The sequence below is a fragment of the Dromiciops gliroides genome, chromosome 4, assembly GCF_019393635.1.
Source record: "Dromiciops gliroides isolate mDroGli1 chromosome 4, mDroGli1.pri, whole genome shotgun sequence".
Taxonomy (NCBI): domain Eukaryota; kingdom Metazoa; phylum Chordata; class Mammalia; order Microbiotheria; family Microbiotheriidae; genus Dromiciops; species Dromiciops gliroides.
The window spans coordinates 388,922,719-388,947,151 of record NC_057864.1 but is presented as its reverse complement, the minus strand read 5'-3'; the positions used below and the strand labels follow the sequence as shown (position 1 = coordinate 388,947,151).

At 38.8% G+C, this 24,433-nt stretch overlaps 1 protein-coding gene across 1 annotated transcript in view; it reads right to left on the bottom strand.

Moving 5' to 3' along the window:
* Window positions 1-24,433, bottom strand: part of UST (uronyl 2-sulfotransferase) — a 390,474-nt gene that overhangs the window by 44,306 nt on the left and 321,735 nt on the right. Inside the window, 1 exon segment of the mRNA XM_043964108.1 lies at window positions 3,152-3,249. Coding sequence (XP_043820043.1) covers window positions 3,152-3,249 — 98 coding nt within the window.

Sequence of the window (24,433 nt, the reverse complement as noted above, 5' to 3'; positions counted from 1 at the left end):
AAAGGTATTCCAGATTCCCTCTAGATGGTATCATCTGATTTCCAATATGGTTTTTTAGTATGTGTGACTAGGTGTTCCATCTAGTGCAATTTTGCCCAACTGAGATCAACCTGAAGAAGTACTAAGTGTAGGGCCATGGAATGGGAGAGAGCAACACACAATGAGAGATCAGCTAGAACCCACTGCAAGAATAGACAAATTATGGGGCAGCTACGTGGTGCGGTGGATAGAAGACTGTCCCTGGAGTCAAGAGGACTTCAGTTCAAATATACCTTCAGATATTTACAAGCTGTGTGACCCTGGGCAAGTCACTTAACCCAATTGCCTCCAAAAAGAAAAAAAAAAGAATGAACAAATTATCCACGAAGATCCAAGTATCAATTGTAGCACTTGTTTGACCAAACCCAACAAACTTCCCACAGGCTCCAGAGCCTATCCAAGATAGGGCCCATAATAGCAGTTGGTGAAGAGGTTCAGTCTCAAGAGTCAAGGCTAGATGGACTATCAGCATTTGGTCAGCCTGGGAAGGGTGATGAAGGAACTCTACTGAAACCTATTTGTTTGGAACAGGATGATAGCTTAGTTCCTTGGTTGTACTCAGGACTCTAACAGTAGGTTAAAGTCATCCTGGGTTTCTCCAAGGTACGTAGACTCTCCAGTGTACCATAGATAGACAAAGAGGCTGAAAATCTTACAGAAGCCTCGTGACTGACCAGAGACAGAATCCTAGGCAGATCAAAAGATTTGCAAACAGGTTGAAAATAAGTTGTATTTTTTTAAAGAGTGCAGTTGGTTGGTAGCTTTCTCTACTCATCATAACATTTTCTAATAGTCGATCAGTCCAGGCAGGTGTGTCCTATCTCAATACTAGTAAAGGAACTGGCATCTTGTACCATGGTCTCTAGTCCTTCTTGTTTCATTTCTTCACTTCCTGCAAGGCCTCAAGGGCTCCCTATAGTGTAGCCAGTTCTTTTGTGGTCTGGCCCAACTGTTACTGGAGCTCAGTGTTCTGGGATTGCAGTTCCAGTAGCTCCAAGACAAGCCAAGAGAGTAGAAAACAGCTCTCTCACTGTCTGAGCTATTGGGGTGGAGGAGTTATTTTTATTTTTTGTGTTAAATAAGATTGTTGGTCTTGTTTCCTATTGAGTTGAAGGCAGTGTGGAAGTGAGGGGTGAGCATAGTCAATATATGCTGAGATTAGCAATGATTAACAGGTTTGGAGAAGGAAGGATGGCATGGTCCAAGGATAGAGAAAAGTAGACAGAGAACCAGGCTAAGATCAAAGTGAAGAGTTCACAAACACTAGGTATAAAGTAGTGAACTGAATCTGGAAAGAAAAAGATCCAAAGGTGGAGGACTAGAAGGGAGGGAGTATACACACCCAGAGAAAGGTCAAGGAACCATCAAAGAGGAAAGGAAACAGAAAACACTGGGGATGGACAGTTGGCCTCAAAAGACATATCAGCCAGGAAAAGGGCCTTTTTTGGGGTAGCAGTATGTGAGGGAATCCCACCCTTCCCAGCTACAGTCACATGCCTGTAGGTCTGAAAAGTAAGATTCTAAAGGCAAGGCATGAGTTTTATCCTTTTCATCAGATATCCTCCACAACTTCTAGCATGGTTCCTTATAGTAAGTGACCAATAAATACCACGTTCTGAAATTTCTAGCTCTGTGTTAAAAAACAAACGAGCAGGGGCAGCTAGATGGCACAGTGGATAGAGCACCGGCCCTGGAGTCAGGAGTACCTGAGTTCAAATCCGGCCTCAGACACTTAACACTTACTAGCTGTGTGACCCTGGGCAAGTCACTTAACCCCAATTGCCTCACTAAATTAAAAAAAAAAACATTAAAAAAACAAACGAGCAAGCAAACAAAATATTGTTTTCAAAACAACAGATAATTAAAAAAATTAATTGCTTAAATTTAATTGAAGTTTTAAATTTAACTTTTTAAAACTAAAATTAAAAAAATTCAGATCACTGGAATGGGTGAGTGATGGAATCTCTCAGGAGAAGAAAATAAATGGGGGAAAGGTTTTGAACCTTGGAAAAGCAGCATGATAAAGTAGAAGGGGGACTGTATTTGGAGTCAGAGGACCTAGATTTCGACTTTGCAAATTTCAACCTGTATGACCTTGGGCAAATCACTTAAATTCTTCTCTTTTTTTTTTTCTTTTCTTTTCTTTTTTTTTAGTGAGGCAATTGGGGTTAAGTGACTTGCTCAGGACCACACAGCTAGTAATTGTTAAGTGTCTGAGGCTGAATATGAACTCAGGTCCTCCTCAATCCAGAGCCGGTACTCTATACACTGTGCCATCTAGCTGCCTCAAGTCACTTAAATTCTTGAGCCTCAGTTTTCTTATCTATAAAGTAAGGGAACTGCTCTAGGTGACCTCTAAGATTCCTGATACCCCTAAATTTTATGATCTGCATATAATTATGGATTGAAATAATGGCTTTGGAATCATGTAAAGATATAAAAATGTTATCTGGCAATTCATTTAACCTGTCAATGATCTAACTAGAGTTGCGAAATTTATGGCAAGTGGGGCACCCCCCCAAAATTCCCCGGGTTTGAAGCAGATTAAAATGTAACTTGGAAATATTTAATAAAATAAGTAAAAATTACAATATAACATAGATAATGTTAATGTGTTGTTTCTAAGTCAAGATGTGGCCAAAGAGCCATTTCTATTTGAGTGTGACACCAGTGACTTGGCCAGGGCTTTGCAAACTTTTTCCATTCACAACCCATTTTCAAATGAGAAATTTTTACGTGACCCCAGGTATATAGGTATAAACAGTAGGTATACAAATCAAACATTGATTGCCAAATTTTTCACGAGCCCCACATTCACTTATGGGGTTACAATCCAAAGTTTTAAAAGCTTTGATCTAGGCAACTTCCTCCTTAGACACTAAATTGCACAGAATGTGCTGATCTCCATTGGCAGAGTGAGTTTCTTCATCAGGGAGATCCCCGTATGAATGAAATCAGAAGCTTTGTCCCTATCCTCTGGTCTATCTAGTCTGTCTTTAGTGTTGTGCAGGGTGCCATGGATGAAATCGATTAATACAAGGTCTCAGGCCAATGTGCTTTCAATACACTGAATATTATATTGTCAAATGCACATACATATAATGGTCTTTACCTGCATCTTGGATGTTGTCCACAAAAATATGGTATGATGTAAAATAATCTTGGGTTGGAACATTCAGGATAGTTTTCAAGAATGCACTCATTGATATCCTAAGAAAGAAAACACAGCAGATTTAAATCCATCCTGTGGGTCGTTTGGTCATATTTCATATTGTTGTAAGTTCAGTAGGTACAACCCAAATAAACATGGAAATTTGCACATAGAAAACTTAGAGAAGAAACAAAATTCATGGATTTTGTGGAATAATGTTTAATGTTCCCCTTTCCAAATGACAGCCTATCCTACTGTCTAGGTTCTAGCATTCGCTTGTTTCTGTACCTCAACCATTCAACTATTCTGGAGAGTTCTTGGACATGTGTCGGGAGTAAATTTTGCCTATTTCCAAGGTAACAATGGAAAAAACAAGGTTCTAAGACATTTTTAGATTGTTTGCAATGAAGGCATGGGGCATGTTTTATATTTCTTTGTATTCTCACAATTCATACAGAGCTTTGAAAGCAAACGTTACTCAGTAAATATTTATTGAATGAGTGAATGAAAACACTGACAAGTGGTATCAACAGAATTTCCCAGCTTACTTTGTGGAAGGAGTCCAATGCTGACCATTATAAACCTTCTGAAGGATTCAGAAATCTGCTAGAATCATGTAATTTGCAAGATGGATAGGATTTCAAATCATCCAGTAAAATCTTGTTCCTCGTCACTTTACAGGTGAGGAAACGGAGGGCCAGAGAGCTAAGTGATATATTTAAGGTCACATAATGGTAGAGTTGGAAGTAGAACCATAATACTATTTCACTTTATGAAGCTATAAGGCTGTCTACACTGACCTTGCTGACACAGAACAGGAAGTTATATGATGAAAGCACAAGGAATACTACCACGATCACTCTTTCTTTTTGAAAAAGTTCTTAAACTAAATGGGGCAGGCTGATCAAAGTGTGGCATGAGAATGTTAGAGGATACTATTATGCTGAAAGAAATTTTTAAAAAGTGTTTCAAAGAGATGTGAAACTTATATGAGTTGATCCAGAGTGATATGAGCAGGACCAGAAGAACAATTTATGCTGTAGCATCAACATTATTAAAATGAACAGAAGATGGAACAATTCTGACCAACCAAAAGATTAACTCCGATTCCAGAGAACTAGCTGATATAGAAGAAAACTGTCCACTTCATGACAGATAGGTGATATATTAAGAAGCAGAATAAGAAACATTTTGGGAGATGACCTACTTAGAAATTTTTATTGATGGACAATGCTTATTTGATATAGCTTTTCTTTCTTCTTTCCTTCCTTCTCCTTCCTTTTCAGTGGGTTGAGGGAGGTGGGAAGAAGAAAAAAATGCTTGATAAATGAATAAAAAAATTTAAAAGTTCTTAATGATAGCTTTTTACTTAGCTACCCTTTCTTTTTGTGGAGCAATGAGGGTTAAGTGACTTGCCCAGGATCACACAGCTAGTGAGTGCCAAGTGTCTGAGGCCAAATTTGAATTCAGATCCTCTTGAATCCAGGGTCGGTGCTTTTTCCACTGTACCACCTAGCTGCTCCCTCTACCCTTTCATTTTAAAAACAAAACAAAACAAAACCCCCCTCCAACACAACTATTGCTTTCCATCCTTTGTAACAAAGAAAAAAGGGAGAGAAAAAAAAAGCAGTTCAGCCAAATTAGAGTTTGACAATCCTCTAGACCTATAATCCCCAACCTCTGCAAAGAAGGGAAGAACCTGCATTTTTTATTACTCTTTGGGGACAAGTTTGAACATTACAATTAAGTTTCATACTTAGTATGTTCTTTCCAATTATATATTTCATAGTCATTTGATATTGTTTTCTTGGTTACTTTATTATACATTAGTTCATAGAAAATTTCCATGGTTTTGGTATATTTTCCATTCATTGTTTCTTTTTTTTTCTCTTTTTTTTTAAGTGAGGCAATTGGGGTCAAGTGACTTGCCCAGGGTCACACAGCCAGCAAGTGTCAAGTGTCTGAGGCCAGACCTGAACTCAGGTACTCCTGACTCCAGGGCCGGCGCTCTATTCACTGCGCCACCTAGCTGCCCCATTCATTGTTTCTTAGAGCACAGTAATATTCCATTACTTTTTTGTACTACAATTTAAGCTATTCTGCAATTAATGAACTTCTATTTTAATTTCAGTTCTTTGCTGCCACAAAAAAGTCTTCTATGAATATTTTGGGGCATGTGGGGTCTATTTCTCCTTAGGGTATATGCCTCACAGTGAAATCTCTCAGTCAAAAGGTATAGACATTTTAGTCACTTTTTAGCATCACCTCTTCACCCAGACTAATTCTTACCAGATACATAGCAGACAGGCAACAAATGTTTACTGAAGGAATGAGCCAAAACTCTAGCAGTAATGGGAATAATTTATGCCACCTTATTAGAACCTTGAAACAGACTATCAAGGTCTACTGGAGAACACAACATATTCAAATTTCCAAGTTAAAAAACTGAATTTACATTAAAAAATACCCCTTTCATCTATATTAGTTACCCATCAAAGGGATAAATTCAAAGAGTTTCTTTTAAATCCTTTAGCCATTGATAAAACCAGAGTCTTCAACACAACCAATCCTAGATAATGTCATTGCGCATAAATAAATGATGGGTTAGCTGTAAGATCAAGTTGAAGAAGAAAATATGTTATGAATACATATTTATCTAGTTACAGATTTCCTGAGTATTAACTAGCTCCACTCAAAGCTGAAAGATGAGGACACCTTAGGGAATTCGTGGAAGGACAAGGACTTTTGGCCATTCACTGATCCAACTCTCATTGGAAAAGTGAAAACCAGTGAGAAACACTACCATTTCCCAAATGGGAAAACTCTTGATCTGAACCCAGATAATTATATAGGTTATCCAAGTCTGTCAAACTCTTCATTTTCTATTGTTAATGTCCTAGTTTCACCTGATGTAATGGTATGAACCCAGTATTAGTTACTTTATCTTGATAATATATTTTGTATTTTTTTTTTGTACTTGTCAAGCTATTTCTGTCTTTTAACAATTTCTAGATGGTAATGCATTTTTATCCTTTCCTTGCATAGAATCCTTCCAGGCTTAGATTGTTTCTTTACTTTTGTGACAAGTCAAATTCTTTGAAAACTTTCCCCTCTACATACATCTTTACTCTCCTCCACAGCTCCTGCTGCAGAAGTCAAATCAGTCTGTTTACCATCCATTTCTTATGACTTGCTAATTCTTTCCTTTGGGTCTTGCCTTATGTTACTTTCACTCCTTTAAAAATTGTTAACATTTTTTTTGGATAGAATTCTTCACAAAACCACAAGTATTGGAAGGGGAGCTCAGTGGCCATATAGTCCAGACCACTTCCAGATGGAATCCCTCCTGTAGTATCAGACAAGAATTCTGCCTTTGCTATAAGACCTCCAAGAAGGGGAAGGGGGAAGCCTACTTCCTGTTGAAGAAGCTCATCCTACTTTTAGGCAGATCAAATTGTTAAGATTTTTTTTACATCAAGTTTGAATTCCTTTCTTTGGAACTTCCATTCATTTTAACTCTCCTATTTTGTAGATAAATTACATTGAACATAACTTATTTTTCCTTGATAGCTCAGAGTCACCCTTATATCAGTTCATCAATTTTTGAATTACACAGGGGCATTCTCAAGAGGAACTGATATAGGTTGGTTGGTTGTTGTCCTTTATTCTTGAAGAGCACCAAAATGACATCACTCTATTGAAATCAAGATGCAGTGTATCTGACTGTGACTGATGAGACCAATCTGATCAAATTGTCCACGTGAAAGTCTGGAGTAGAAGATGTCTCAAAATGTGTGCATCTCATATTTCTTTTGAGCTACTGCAATTCTGTTTCCCTCAGAGAGCACCGTCCCTTCTTTGATATGGGCACACCATCTCCCATGTGCCTACCAGCATCTCTCATGACATACAATCGATTCCAAAGTTCAAGGTACTGAGGTATGGAGAGAGGCTCACTCCTATACAAAATACCCTCAGAGTTTGAAGAAGAAAAACTTGACATCAAATAGAAGAACTAATTGTTCTTTTGTTTTCTCCCTCTGCTGTTAAAAAATGGCTTCTTACTTTTATCAGTGTGTGTCCTTTGATATTGTCTTTCCCTGTATACATTTATGTGGGTTATCAGCTGAAGTCATTGAGAAAGTACAAGTGATTTGTGACCACTATTTCTTGTTCATGGTCTCTTTTTTTTCTCCTGTCCTGTCCTATCCTGTCCTGTCCTCCCCTCCCCTGTCCTCCCCTGTCCTCCCCTGTCGTCCCCTCCTCCTCTCCTCTCCTTTCCTCTCCTCTCCTCTCCTCTCCTCTCCTCTCCTCTCCTCTCCTCTCCTCTCCTCTCCTCTCCTCTCCTCTCCTCTCCTCTCCTCTCCTCTCCTCTCCTCTCCTCTCCTCTCCTCTCCTCTCCTCTCCTCTCCTCTCCTCTCCTCTCCTCTCCTCTCCTCTCCTTGCTTCTCCTCTCCTCTCCTCCCCATGTTATCCTGTCCTGTCTTGTCCTGTCCTCTCCTTCCTTCCTTTGTCATTTTTAATGTGTAAATTTTTCTAAACACACTTTTGTTTTTATATCATCTTCACTTCTAAATATATCCCATCTTTCTACTTTCCCAATAGAGCCATCTTTTGTGATAAAGACTAAAAAGAAAGAAAAAACAATCGGCTCGGTAAAGCCAACACATACACTGTGTCTGACAGTATGTATGTTCAGTGTTCGACACACATAATCCCTCACTTGAGATATTTTTTCATTTACTTCTCTATTACCAGCTCTGAATCGGATGACTGAAGCACACAGACAGAAGTCTGATCTATGGGCAACTTAATATTGATACACATACTTTCAAAACATTACCTGCAACTTATCTCAAGGTGTTTCATGTTTAGGTTTGTTCATCTTAATTAGATGATAAACTCTTTGAGGGAAGCGACCATTTTTCCCCCTGAGTTTTTGTATGCTAATCGTCAGTCCCTATGACATCTAGTCTGGTGCTTAGCACACACTAGGTATGGAACTAATGCTTGTTAATTTCCTTTGATTGCTTGCAGGCATTTCTTAGTTCCTACAGAGTTCTTATGCACATAGACCTATGCTGTGGCGTTCCTATGGTGGGGTGAAGGCTTGGGTTCTTGACAACTAACTCAATAAAGTGCAAACTTTGCCACGTTCTTCCAAAGTGGAAAGTCTTTGAGAATGCTCTTGGGGATGAACTTTATATTTGTCACCTGAAAACTAGCCTAGCTGAGTTCAGAGAAGTTTATCACCACATTGGTTGGAAGGCAATGGATATTTTAGCCACTTCAATTTTGAAGTGAGGTCCTAACCTGAATTAGTGGAGGGAGTACCCACATCTATACTTCAAATATCATCATTTCATAGCTAAGTTTTTATATCTGTGGATCACACAGCTGGTAAGTGTCAAATGTCTGAGGCTATATTTGAACTCAGGTCCTCCTGAATCCAGGGCCAGTGCTTTATCCACTGCACCACCTAGCTGCCCCCATATCTGTGGACTTTTGAATGAATCAGTTAACTTATTTTTCTTAAACTTTTTTTTTGGAATCTTCTCTAAGTTGATTGACACAACTCTCTCTAAGTTAATTCTATAATTGTGGACTAAATTTGAGGAACATAGTATTGTGGGAAGGTAGGGTGGTACAGTGGAAAGAACACTCAGGGTAAAAGGAGACCAGAGTTCAAATCCTGGATCAATTGATTGCTATGTATGTCACTTTGGGCAAGCCACGTATCCTCTTAGACCCCAAGTTTTCTCATCTGTAAAATGAGATAAATATCTCCAATGTATATGGGTTTTAACAGTGATTTGGAAATATTATAACTGGCTGGTTGCCTTGGAACAGAAACTTAGCTGCTTCAGGATGAAGCCCTGGAACTTATAAGTTGCAGCCACAAGCTACAGGGGAGTTGCTCCTCTATCCAGAAGCAGCTATGATGTCATTGCTATGAAATTCAGCCTGGAGGTTTTTCTCAGGACGCTTATTCTCAACCTGGTTGCTCCTCAGTTTTGTCAGAGAATTATTTGAAAAGCAATGTCTTCTGCTTGTTGACTGAATTGATTATGGGGCCTCAGAACCACTTTCAAAAATGAATCTACTGGGGCAGCTAGGTGGCACAGTGGATAAAGCACTGGCCCTGGATTCAGAAGGACCTGAGTTCAAATCCGGCCTCAGACACTTGACACTTACTAGCTGTGTGACCCTGGGCAAGTCACTTTACCCTAATTGCCTCACCCTCCCCCCCTTAAAACCAAAAAACAAATGAATCTACTCCATCCAACATGAGATCAGGAGCCACTAGCCTGGTAACACAATCAGCTCTGCACTCACTTTTTAATCCTCCTGGCCCCATGGAAGCACATAGAGAGCAATCAGCTGCCACCAGTAATTCACACTCTCCAAGAAATACAAGGAATAAGACACTGGTCCAGTCAACAAGCATTTGCTAAATGCATACTACATGCCAGGCACTGTTCTAAGCACTAGAAATATAAAGACAAAAGCAAAACAGCCACCACCATCAAGTAGTTTATATTCTGATGGGCAGAAGAGAATGCACGTGCATAGAGATACAAAACAGATACAAGATAAATTTGGGAGGCTAAGTACTACTAGCTGGAGGAACAGGAAAAGTTTCATAAAGATGGTTGTAATTTAACTGAGTTTTATAGAAAGCCAGAGATGCCAAGAGGGAAGAGTGAGGAAGAAGTCTACAGCATGTGGGACAGCCTATGCCAAAGGCACGGAGATGGGAAATGGAAGTTCATATCTGAGGAATAGCAAGAAGGCCAGTTTGGTGGCATACTAGAGTGTATGAAGGAGAATAATGTATAATAAAGTTGGAAAGGTAGGATGTAGGTAGATTGTGAAGGATTTTAAAATATGACTAGTTTATATTTGATTCTAGAGGTTATAGGGAACCACTACAGTTTATCAAATGGGATAAATGTGACATGGTCAGATCTGTAATCTGGGGAAATCACTTTAGTGGTTATATGGAAAGGAGACTGTAGTGAGGAGGGACTGGAGGCAGGGAAACCAATTAAGTGGCTATTGCAATAGTTCAAGCAAGAGGCTATGAAGGCCTGAGGTGTATGAATAAAGGCAAGGGGACAGAGAGAAGCAATGTTGTGGAAGCAGAAATAACAAATTTTTGCAACTGATCAAGAGGGGAAAGTGAAAGTGAGGCATCAGGGATGACAATGAATGAGGTTGTGAATCTGGGTGATTGGAAAGAGGATGGTATCTGCTACAGAAGGAGGGAAGTTCAGAAGAAAGGTGATTTGGGGTGAAAAGTTAGTGAATTGTTTTGGACATGTTGAATTTGAGATTCTATGAGATATTAGGTTAAAAATATCCAATATGCAATTGGCAACATTGGATGGAGTAGATTAGGGCTTGGGAGAGACTATATACATGCATATATATGTATATGCACATATACACAGAGGCACACACGTATGCAATGTACATATAAACACGCATATGCACACACATACACATTCGCATATCCATGCATACATGTAAACACACGTGTACTGCACACGGCACTCAGTGTGCACATATACATGCACTCACACATGTGCACAATACCCATGTGTATACATACATGTATGCAAACATATAAATATGTATATATGTCTGAGAGTCATCATGATAGTGATAATTAAACCTATGGAACCGACCTAAGAAGAGGGGAGGCTATATCCTCATAGGTCCCAGTTCCATCCTCTTACTATCTTTTAAAGATAACATACCTAAAGAAGAGATCTGCTACATTCTTTCTCACTGCTGATTTCTATTTAAAAGTATAAATTCAAATTCTAGATTAATAGTAATCTAACCAGGAAGAATATTCAGTAGAACATACACTCCTTGATATCAGCAATTGATTTTCTTTAGCTTTTGCTTCTTCAGCACCCAGTACACTGCTTTGTACATAGTGGGTTGTTAGTAAATCTGTGACATTGAATTACAAAAGAGAAGCATTTGCATGTTACTGTCATGGGGTGCAGAGCACCCCAGAATTTCTCTGGGGCACATTGAGGAAACTTCTCCTTGAGAAACTAAACCAGAGGACAGATAACACCTAGAGAGATAAACTGAACCAAATCAGACTGAGCTAGCTTCGGATTCCTACCCTTCATTCTGGTCTCCCTTACCCTGGGGAGATAAATTTGGGTGTGGCTGCGGCCTTTGTGTTCTGAAGAAGGATCCACCCAATTCCTCTAGTCACTACCAGTGGGGGATGGTCCTCCACTCCTCACCCAATTCCCCCAGCTACCACCAGTGGGGGATGGTCCTCCCTCACTAAAGGAACTTTTCACAGGCAGATGGTCCACCCCCATCAGTCCTCTATAAAAGTACCTTCCAGTCTCCTGTTCGAGGAGATTTGGTACCTCTGAGCCATGTGCTTTATGCCAATCTCCCCATGAAAAGTCCAAGGATTTCTTTCATGGTTTCCCTCGCCCCACCCTTCCCTTCCCTTGCTCCTAAATAAACTATCACCTTATTCTAACTACTTTTGTGTGCAAGAGGGTGTAATTCTTTTTTTTTTTTTTTTAGTGAGGCAATTGGGGTTAAGCGACTTGCCCAAGGTCACACAGCTAGTAAGTGTTAAATGTCTGAGGCTGGATTTGAACTCAGGTACTCCTGATTCCAGGGCCAGTGCTCTATCCACTGCGCCACCTAGCTGCCCCGGGTGTAATTCTTTAAAGAGGAATTCCTAAGAACCCCAACCCGTACCCCATTTCCCCCCATATCATTTGGCACCCCACGTGGGACGCCAAATGATATGGGGGAGAAACCAATAGGAGAAAGCACGTGGGTCCTTAGGATTCCTCTGTAAAGAATTACACTCTCACACAAGACCTAATTAGGAATAAAAGAACAGGTTTATTGGGGTACAAGAGAAACCGGCCGGGAGGAAGGTTTTGCCAGAACAAAACGCCTTTTCCTCCCCGGCTAACTTGTGAGGTGCCATTTTATAGGGTTTAGATAGGGTGGGTAAGAGTCTCTTATTGGGTGAGGGCCTGGTGGTCTTCCCGCATTGCACGCTGGGGTAGGGAGAATCCCTCGTGAGCGATCTGGTGGTGGGTGTCAACTTTGTCCTGATGGGTCTAAGCAGTCTGCTGATGGGCAGTTCCAGGTGGTCTTCTCCTGGATTACCTCATCCAGATGCTTGGGATGACTGGAATGTAGGGTGATGGTCCTGGAGCATGCTCAGTTCAATCTGTGCCGCTTATCTCCATTAGGTGTGTGAGTGCGTGTGTGCGTGCGTGTGTGTGTGTGTGTGTGTATGTGTGTGTCCTTGATTGTGTTCAAGGAGAGGCCTACTTGATTTCAAGGGAAAACCCCTGAGGTTTCAAGGAAAAAGTTCCTTGAACCCCCCAGAGAATTGTTGGGGTGACCGGGGCCCATAATCCTCCCATGACATTACTATTCAATGCATCCTATCACAATGTAAATTATTAAAGTTGATTTCAAAAAGAATTATCAGGATGTGTTACTGTTAGCAACATAAAAAGTAATCCTATCCAAGTAAAATAGAATGAAAAATAATTTTTAGGGTCTTTTGGGAGGAGTAAATCTCAAAAGTCAGTATAGGGTTGTAGAGAAAGACTTTGGATTAGGATATAGGAGACCCGAATTCTAGTCTAGTTCTGCCACTAATTAGCCACATAACCTCAGACAGGTCACTTAACCTTTTTGTGTCTATAAACTCATAGGCTGTACTAGATAATCTCTAAGCTCCTTTCTAGCTTAGATTTTGTTTGATTCTCTTATAATGATCGATCTAATCTGTCATATAGCCAGTAACATAAGAAAAGTCATTACCTTTTCTCTTAATTGGTAAATTGGATGGGATTTTCTTCTTTCTTTCTTTTTTAATTTTCATGTTGTTGTTTTTTTTTTTTGACGGGATTGTCTAAGCCCTCATCTTTCTTAACTTATTGATTGTGTTTGATGCTGCCGGTCAACCCCCTTCTCCATCTGGATAGCCTCTTCTTTCTAGACTTTAGTGACACTCTGCTGGGCATCCTTCTATCTTCATACATACTCCATCTCAGTCTCCTTAGCTCATTTATCATCTGGATTTTGCCCCATGGGTATGAGTAATCCCCAATGTTCTGTCTTAGATACCCTCTCTCTATGCTCTCTCTTAGTGACTTCATTAGCTCCTATGTGCTTAGTTGTTATCTCTATACCATGACACCCAGATCTAGATAGATAGATAGATATAGTCTGAATCTCTTGTCTGGCTTCAATCCTTTATCACCAGTAATATATTTAATGTTTTAAACTGGTGTACTGGAGACATCTCAAATTCAAAATGTCAAAACTAAAACTCATTATATTTCCCTTAAAAACTACTGCCCTGGGGGGCAGCTAGGTGGCGCAGTGGATAAAGCACCGGCCCTGGATTCAGGAGTACCTGAGTTCAAATCCGGCCTCAGACACTTGACACTTACTAGCTGTGTGACCCTAGGCAAGTCACTTAACCCCCATTGCCCTGCAAAAAACAAAAAACAAAAACAAAACAAAACAAAAAAAACCCCTACTGCCCCCCTCCAACTCCCCCCTTCCCACCAATTTCCCTATTTCTATCAAAGGCACCACCATTCTTCTAGTCTTTCTCAGTCATAACCTTGGTGCTATCTTCCACCCACTTCTCACTGGCCCTCATCCTACATATTCAACCAATTGCCAAATTTTGCCTCCTCAACATCGCTAACGTGTGACTCCTTTTTACTCACATAGCTTCTACTTTAATTCAGGCCCTAATTACGTCTTGTCTACAATGCTTTCCAAAATGAGATATCTGTAATGTGCTTAGCACAGTGCCTGGTCTGTAGCAGGTGCTAAATAATTGTTTGTTCCCTTCCCTTCCTCATTGACTCAAATCTCTCTTCTGTTCAGTACTTCCTCCAAACTACCAAAGGGAATTTCCTGAATACACAGAGTTGACCATGTGCTCCCCTACTCAACAAATTCCAGTGGCTTCCTATTGCCTTTAGAATTAGAACTAATTTCCTCTGTTTAGCTTTCAAAGTCCTTTGCAACTTTTTAAAATCTACCTTCCCAACTTCATTGTACCCTTTCCACACTCTATACTTCAACCAAGTTAGCCTTCTTTCCATTTCTGGTACACACCTTTGTATCATGCCTTTGCATTGCTCCACCCCCAACTCTAGAATGTCTCCTTTCTTCAAGATGCAGCCCAAATATTTCCTTCTATCTTTCCTGCTACCCTCAACTGCTGATGGCTTCCCCAAACTACCAGATATATAACTACCTTTTGTCTATTTGTATTTATTCTGTATATACTTATATATGTTCTTGTTTTCATCTCTTCTAGAATGTAAATTCCTAAGGATTATCCATTTTGTTGTCCTTGTTTTCATCTCTTCTAGAATGTAAATTCCTAGGGATTATCCATTTTGTTCTTGTTTTCATCTCTTCTAGAATGTAAATTCCTAGGGATTATCCATTTTGTTGTTCTTGTTTTCATCTCTTCTAGAATGTAAATTCCTAGGGATTATCCATTTTGTTCTTGTTTTCATCTCTTCTAGAATGTAAATTCCTAGGGATTATTCATTTTGTTGTATTTGTGGGGCCTACCACAATTTTAGGGAAGTTCTAGAAAACTTGGAGCTCTATGCCTATCTGCCTAAAAAAATTACCACTATCTGACACAGAGTAGGTGCTTAATAAATGCTTGTTGATTGATTTTCAATATCTCAGATTATCAATAAATGCAAATCTCTCATTGATGCTGCTCATATTTTCTATTTCTTTTCTGAGTCTCTCTTTTGTAACCCAAATCATAACGATGTATCCCCTTTCCTTTATCTCGTGTCTGCAACTCATTTTCCTTTAACACATTTTGTTAGCATGGTTACTGGCAGCTCTAATGTGGTTTTATAGTAAGGACCATTACTTCAGTTAAAGCATGAAGGATCTAGGGAAGGAAGAGAAAAATGGAAATAAAGAACGTGTTAGGAATCCTAAGTGAACTTGACAGTACAATTTGGTAGAAAAATGAGCAGCATGCAAAAGCAAGACCAAAAAGAAAAAAAAATACCTCTTAGCAGATGCTGTGTTCATGAAATAATGTAACACTCTATCATGAGTTGTTTAAAAATTTAAATAGGATTTTAAGCTGATTTGGTAACCAATCTTCATAGTCTAAAGAACATAAGTATTAGAAAGCAGTGAAGTGTTAAAGAGGAAGCAATAAAGGGGGAAATGGTCACCTGGACTAGCTATTACCAGGAAAACTTAAATCTTATATTTGTCCATACAATGTGGGCATATTAGATGTGGAAGCAATTTATTATCACCAGAGGTCATCTTAACTCTGAAGGAGAAACAAGCCCATATTCCTGTCTCTTTAAGCTAGTTGGCACCATAGTGCACAGAACACTGGGCCTGATGTTAGGAAGACTCATCTTCCTGAGTTAAAATCTGATCACAGACACTAGCTGTGACCCTGGGCAAGTCACATAACTTCATTTGCCTCCGTTTCCTCATCTGTAAAATGAGCTGGAGAAGGAAATGGCAAAACACTCCAGGATCTTTGCCAAGAAAACCTCAAATGGGGTCATGAAGAGTCAGACATGACTGAAGCAACTGAACAACAGCAACAACCTGTCCCATTACTTGGCAGTTTTGATCAGGACACACACATGAATGTGTGCATATGTGTGTGTTTATGTACAGAGAGGGGGAGAGGAGGGAGGGAGAGAGGGAGAGGGAAAGAGAGAGGAGAGAGAGAGGAGAGAGAGAGAGAGAGAGAGAGAGAGAGAGAGAGAGAGAGAGAGAGAGAGAGAGAGAGAGAGCGCGATTGTTCAGTTTGACTTAACTGAATTGGCATGGCCTGAACCTAGTTAATTTTACTAATACAACTCTGTTTCTTTTCCTTACCCTCTCATGATTTAAATACAAATATCTTAGGGAAGATGCAGGAAACCTGGAGCTATGTGCCTAAGGCACCTAGGTAATTAATCAATAAATCAACCATTGATTAATCGCTGACTGTATGTCATACAATTCCCTAGGTGTTGGGGATACAAATAAAAAAGAGAAATTATCCTTGCCCTCAAGGAACTGACATTCTAACAAAGGACCCAATTTGTAGGTATATAAACAACAAAGAGATTTTACAAATATAAATATGTGTGTAAAGGTGTTTCAGGTGTGGCACCATACATATATTTTTATCATGAACTTCTAGAAGCTACTGCTATCAGCACTTGAAGCTGAGCAGACCAGGAGACAAGTTAGGGTATTGAGGGAGGAGGGGGCTGGAGTCAAGAAGATTCATCTTCCTGAATTCAAATATGGCCTCAGACAACCTAGTAGCTTTGGCCCTGGGCAAGTCACTTAACCCTGTTTGCCCCAGTTTCTTCATCTGTCAAATGAGCTGGAGAAGGAAGGGGCAAACCAACTCTAATATCTTTGCTAAGAAAATCCCAAACTGAAAAACAACTACTGAGAGAGGAGGTGTTGTCCATCAACGAACTTATCGACATTCTAATCTAAGCCTGGGGGACCACCTAGCAATGGGAATATAGTTTTTAATCAAAATCACTTCTCTCTTAACCAATGAATCTTTTTTTTTACCTTCAACTTTTTAAAATTAATTTTTTCAATTACAAGCATTTATTTTTTTCTCTCTTCCACTCTCCCCACCACATATGAGTAAAAAGAAAAAAACAAAACACCACCACAGTCTTTGCAATGAACCACAGGATCTGAGGATATGGAGTCAGAACACATCTTAGAGGTTATCTAGTCCAGCACCTTTAGTTTATAGATGAAGAAACTGAGGCCTAACAAAGTTAGGTGACTTTGTCCAAGGTCCGTCCGTTAATAAGGGGCAGAGTCAGGATTTGGATTTAGGTACTGTCACTCTAAGTTCATCACTCTTTCTATACACTGTCTCCCTATCATGGACATTTTGGCTTCTTCATCCTTGTTGGTGCTTTGGAAAGAACACTGGGTATAGGATTCAGAAGACTTCAGCATTCATTAAATATGGGACCCTGGGCAAGTCACATAAACTCTTCATCTGCAAAATGAAGGAATAAATAATTGCACTATCTACCTCACAAGGTTATTATAAACCTTTGCTATATATAAATGAGAAATTTTCATATTTTTATGCACAGTTTTTATCTTAGGTATAACTCTCTTATCATCCTGCCTCCTCTGGTACTTTTGTTCCTATCTAGCTTTGCTTTAACACAGCTAAGGCTCTGTCCTTCTCCTTCCCCCCTCCACTGTGGCCTATATATTGTTGTTCTGTCATTTTGGATGTGTCTGACTCTTCATGACACCATTTGGAGTTTTCTTGACAGAGATACTGGAATAGTTTGCCATTTCCTTCTCCAGCTCATTTTACAGATGAAAAAGCTGAGGCAGACAGGCTTAAGTGACTTGAATAGAGTAACGTTAATAAGTATCTGAGGCCAAATTTGAACTCGGGAAGGTGAGTATTCTTGATTCTAAGCCCAGCACTCTATCCCCTGCACCATCTAGCTGTCCTGTGGCCTATATAGGCCCTGTCCTATTGTGAGCAAAATCTGCTAAATCCTCCATGCTTTTTACAAGCACTTCTTCTGCCTATTCACATTAATTAAAATCTGGCTTTCATGTGTTATCACCACTTCCCTGGCTTCTTTATTCAGAGGAGTCCACTGCTTCTAATTTTTGTGGCAAGCAGAGGACTTGGAGCACCCCTCGTTCTCTGATCACTATTCTGTTGTCATCTCTCAATTGCCTCTTCTTTTCTGATATCCATGCCATCTGCTTATACTACCCTGTTTACATCTTTAAAATATCTAATGTGGGGGCAGCTAGGTGGTGCAGTGGATAGAGCACCGGCCCTGGAGTCAGGAGTACCTGAGTTCAAATCCGGCCTCAGACACTTAACACTTACTAGCTGTGTGACCCTGGGCAAGTCACTTAACCCCAATTGCCTCACTAAATAAAACCATATCTCTATCTCTATCTCTATCTATCTACTGTGTTAAGGACAGTTTATCAGCTTCCTTTATTATTCAGCACTAGTTTCACTGCCTTCCTCTCCATTCCATCCCTTAAGTCATCTCAGCGACTTCAACATTTGCACTAATGACCCTTCCAAAATGCTGGCCTGACAAGTCCTAGACCTCTCAGTTCTGATTAACCAACCAACTAACCAACCAATCGACCAACAGTTATTTATTTAGTACTTATTATATGTCAAATACAAAGACAAAAGTGAAACAATTCCTGCTCTCATGGAGCTTATAGCCTAGCTGGGCAAGAAAACATGTACACGCATAGGTTTATACAAAATAGATTCCAGGGATGTTGAGGAGAAGGCATGAGCAGCTAGGAAAATCAGGAAAGGCTTCATGTAGAAGGTGGCATTTGACGAAACTAGGGATTCTGAGAATGGATGTGAAGAGGAAGTATATTCTAGCCAATGGGAGTATCCATGGCAAAGGCATAGAGGGGGGAGAAAAGAACGTTGTATATGCTTAACAGGAAGAAGGCCAAATTTGGACTAGATGACCTTTGAAGTCATTTCTAGCTCTAAATCTATAATCCATTCTATGTCTTTGTGACTGTCAATTTCTAGATTCTATTGTATTCAACTAAATGAAAATAAGTGACTTTTAGATAATAATAATAATAACTAAATTTTATACAGAACTTTTAAGTATGAAGTGTTTTATGTATTTTTTTTTCTTATTTAATTCTTGCAACAACCTTGTAAGGTAGGTTCTATTATCATCCCCATTTTACATATGAAGAAACTGAGACTGAGAAAGGTTAAGTGACTTTTCCAGAGTCAAACATCAACTAAGTTTTTGAGGTGGAATTTGACCCTTTGTCATCTTAACTTAAATTCCAGCATTCTAGCCACCTCACCATCCAGGTACCTCCAATTTCATATTCACATGTGTATTATTTCACATTTATCTGTGTATTATCTGTTTATATAGTTTAATTTTCCAGATCTTAGTCTGCTATGTATAATTTTCAACCACACCTATATTGCAGAAGCAAGTTTTGAACATCAAACAGACTCATAATGGAGGAAAGCAATAACCTCCATATGGAAGTTACTTCATGTAGTTGAGTATATGTAGTCTATTTTACCTTATCTATCTATCTATCTATCTATCTATCTATCTATCTATCTATCTATCTATCTATCTATCTATCTATCTATCTATCTATCCATCCATCTATCCATTTATTTATCTATCTTTATTTTTCATTCATTCACTCATTTATTTGTTTGTTTTTTAGGGTGATAAATATTTGTATTTATAGTTTTGGGTTACAATTTTTATCCCTTGTCCCCCCCTTCCCAGAGGCAGTAAGCAATCAGATATAGGTTACGATTATGTAACACATTACCATATTAGTTATTTTGTATAAGAAAACTTGAATAAAAGAAAATAAATGAAAAAAAAAGTAAAAAATAGCATGCTTTATTTTGTGTTCCATTAATATCAGTTCTTTCTTTGGAGATGGATAGTATGTAGTCTATTTTAAATTAAAATTGGTGTTTTTAAGTTCAAATGACAAAGCATTTTTCAAGACCTATCCCTCCTTTTAGCTAAATATGCATGTATTGCAGATTGGTGAGTATATGGATCCAGAGAATGATCCATTGTTCTCTTATAATAAGCTGTAATCAGATACATCAGAGTCGTGACTTCAAATAAACCACAGAGGACCTGGAAAACGGAGCTGAATAAAAATAGAAATTACAGAATTCTGATGTGAGTAACTTGGCCAAGAGATGAAGGCTAATTCCCTCGGCTTTCTGAGGACAAGCATCATTACAAATCTACAGATGAAGAAACTGAGAAAGACACAGGAAATCACTGAAAGCCCACTGGTCAAGCTCTCTGACCTCAGAAGTCCTTATTCAAGGTTGGCTTCATTTCTTTGTGAGTTCTTGTATTTCTGGCCAAATATTGATTCAACATTTTGATATTTCAAAAAGTTTGTAAATTATTAACTGTGTTTTCTTTCTTGTGATCTAAATGTCTGTCTTCATGGGGCTTTCTTTTCCCTTTTTTGTACAAATCTGCAAAAACCTACACATGAAAATCTTCTCTCACTAATGAGTCAGTTCTTCAGCCACAGTTTACCACCCAACCTAATCCCGAAGACATTTTTGCTCCAGCAGATTTATGTTATCTCCCAAAGAAGTCAGGGAGTCAGATATGAAATGAAGCTCTGTATGTGAGAGTAACATAGGATGCAGTAGACTAAATAAATGATTTTAACTACAAATATAGCTTTAAAGAGGAAATGAAATAAAATAATGTGGAAAAGCACTCTGTGAGCCCAGGTAGCCTCGTTGCTCAGGTTGCCATTCCCACAGGGCTGCAGCCGGTGCTGAAGTACAGTATGGCATTTATCACTGACAGCCAAGCAAAATCTCACTGAGCTCAATGGAGAAACCTTGGAATGCCCTCCTGACCACTTTAAACATGGGTTTTAAATACCAGCGGAGTGTTTTTAAATGCATCAAATTGGCTGTCACCTTGCGGTAGCAGCCAGCCCTCATGAGCTTTCATTCCATTTGCCAGAAAGAATCCACTCTTTCTCCAGGCATGAGATTTAAAACAAGGAGAAACAGCATGGGATAGAGGCAGAAGAAGTGCATTTGAGTCCTGATTCTGTTATGCATGCATGATCTTGGGCAAACTGCTCTTTGAGCCTCACATTCCTGATCTGTAAAATAAGGTGGTTGGATTATATATCTCATTAATTAATTAATTAATTAATTAATTAATTAATTAATTAATTAATTCAGCAAGCATTTATTATGCATCTACCATGTGCTGGGCAATGTACTAGGTACTAGAGATACATAGACAAACAAGTCTCAAATCAACCCCTCCCCCCCCCCAAGAAAAAAACAAAAACTCAAGCGGGGCAGCTAGGTGGCGTAGTGGTTAAAGCTCTGGCCCTGGATTCAGGAGGACCTGAGTTCAAATTCGACCTCAAACACTTGACACTTACTAGCTGTATGTCCCTGGGCAAGTCACTTAACCCTCATTGCCCTGCAAAAATTAAAACAAAACAAAACAAAACAAAAAAACACCAAGCCTTAAGTAGCTTATTTATGTTGGGAGAAAATATGTATACAACATATAGGTAAATAGAAACTATTTACAAAAAAAAATACCAAATAACTTGGCAGCACAATAACCATCTTGAGGGACATGAAGCTGTATGGAAGGAGGCACAAGAGATGAACTTTGAAGAAGCTAAAGTTTTTAGGAACTGGAGAAGAGGAGAGAGTGCATTTTTGGGAATGAAAGCAACTATGAAAAGGCACAGATATGAATGGGAGATGAAATATTGTGTGTGAAAAACAGCAAGAGGTCCAGTTTTGATTGAACATAGGATGCACTAAAAGGAATAATGTGTAAGACATCTGGAAGAATGGATTGTGAAGGGCTTTAAATACAAAATGGAGATGTTATAATAGAGAGTAATAGGAGCCACTGGAACTTTTTGAGGAGGGAATTACATGGTCAGATACTTGCTTTAGGAATATCAGTTCCAAAAAATGAAGAATATCAAGGGAATTAATGAAAAAAATGCACAGAAAGGTGGGCTAGCCGTACCAAATTTGAAGCTATACTATAAAGTGGCAGTCATCCAAACTATTTGGTACTGGCTACGAAATAGAGTGGTGGATCAATGGAATAGGTTAGTCACAGGAGACACAATAGTAAATGAGTATAGTAATCTACTGTTTGATAAACCCAAAGACTCCAGCTTTTGGGATAGGAACTCAGTAATTGACAAAAACTGCTGGGAAAACTGGAAGATAGTATGGTAGAAACTAGGCATAGACCAACATCTTACACCTTACACAAAAATAAGGTCAAAATGGGTTCAAGATTTAGACATAAAGGGTGATACCATAGATAAATTAGGAGAGGAAGGAATAGTTTCTCTCTCAGATCTATGGAGAGGAAAACAATTTATGTCTAAACAAGAGATAGAAAATATTATGAAATGCAAGATGGAAGACTCTGATTATGTTAAATTTAAAAGTTTCTGTACAAACAGAAGCAATGCAGCCAAAATTAGAAGGGAGACAGAAAACTGGGAAACAATTTTTACAGCCAGCATTTCTGATAAAGGCCTCATTTCTAAAATATATTGGGAACTAAATCAAATTTATAAGAATTCAAGTCATTCCCCAATTGAGAAATGGTCAAAGGATATGAACAGGCATTTTTCTGATGAAGAAGTCAAAGCTATCTATTGCCATATGAAAAAATGCTCTAAATCACTATTGATCAGAGAAATGCAAATTAAAACAACTCTGAGGTACCACCTAACCCCTATCAGATTGGCTAATTTGACAAAAAAAGAAAATAATAAATGTTGAAGAAGCTGTGGAAAAATTGGAACACTGATGCATTGTTGGGGCTGAGAACTGATCCAACCATTCTGGAAAGCAATTTGGAACTATGCCCAAAGGGCTATAGAGCTGTGCATACCCTTTGACCCACTATCTTTATGTGAGAGGATGTGTCATTTAGTGGGTAGACTGGATTTGAAGTCAGAAATTCTGAAAGTGAGTCCTAATCCCATCTCTTATTTGCTTTGGGGCCAAGTTCCTTAATCTCTATGAAACAAGTTTTCCTAAGTAACTTTACAAGCCTAAGCTAAAGTACAAGAGCAAGAGATAGAATGCTGACTTTGCAGGAGTGAAGGTGTAGGACTCCTTCTCACCCAGGATGAAATAGAGATCCTCAATAACAGAGGAAAGGCAGACTTGTTCAGTTCTTATTTCACTTCAGTTTTCTTTTCTGTTTAGGAGGAAGATGTTAGAACTGGAAAGGTCAGAAGGAAAATGGCTATTAGGGAGTTGATACCCAAGATAGTAAAGAGATAATGCAACAGACTTTAATAAGTTTGGGTCTTTTGGCCTAGGTCTTCCTTGGGTATGGGGAAAAATTGATAGTTACTTTGCTTAACAAGTATCAATGATCTCTGAAAAATCATGGTGAATAGGAGAGTTATAGCAGGAATGAATTAGAGCAAATGTCTCCATTTTCAAAAAAAAAATGAAAGAGAATGAAGTCTGTAAGCTATACAATAGTGAATTTTTAGAAAGGGAATCATTGATGACCTTTAACCTTCTCTGAATCTCAGTTTCCTCATCAAAAATGAGGGGATTCAATTAAATGACTTCTATGGTCTCTGTAGTTCTAAATACTGTGTCATTATAAAAATGAAGATATTGAAGGACATCCTTTCACAGTGGTTTTTTTTTTAAGTTTCAAAACAAGATAAAGACCGAAGAGTGTTCTGTAACCATAAAGTGCTATACAAATATGAGCTTTTAAGTGAGAGGAAGTGACAAGGACTGGGTAGCCTGGACTTGAAGTTGGGAGATCTACAACTGAGTCATGAGTCTGTCTCTTATTTGCTCATTAACCTTGATGAGATGAAATTTTCTTGGGAACTTTCAAATATTATACATGTACACATATACATATGTATATACATGCACACATATGCGTGTACATGCACACATACATGCATATATGCATATATAATGACAGTCACTATAGATAGATGACAGATGGATAGATGATAGAGAAAGAGATAGATAGCTGATAGAAATAGAAACAGAGAGAAAGAGATAGACAGACAGATAGTAGTCAGGGCAAGAAATAAACAAATTCATCTATTTTCCTAAAGCCAAGTTCACTGCCCAGTTCTGGCCACTGGGACTGGCTACTGCAGTAAAGGAAAAAGCACAGGAGAGTATATTTTCTCCAAATTGGGAGAGTAGGTACATAGGTGGACCTGTATTCTCATCAACTGCTACATGTCCCACTAGAGGAAGTAGGTCTGGAGTTGCATTTACCACAGACATTTCTGCTACTAGTAATCCTCAAAAATTTAATCCAACACATATTTATTCAATTCCTACTGTGTGCTGAGAACTGCACTGGGTGATGAAGACACAATAACAAAAATATGAAATGATCCATAGCCTCAAGGAGCTTAGTAATAAGAAAAGCTAATAATGATAGCTTTATATAGTGCTTTAAGGTTTACAGAGTACTTTAAAAATATTATCTCATTTTATCCTCATGACAACTCTGGGAGGTAGGTGGCATTATTATCTCTACTTTACATATGAGGAAACTGAAGCAAAGCGAGGTTAAATAGGAAAGAAAG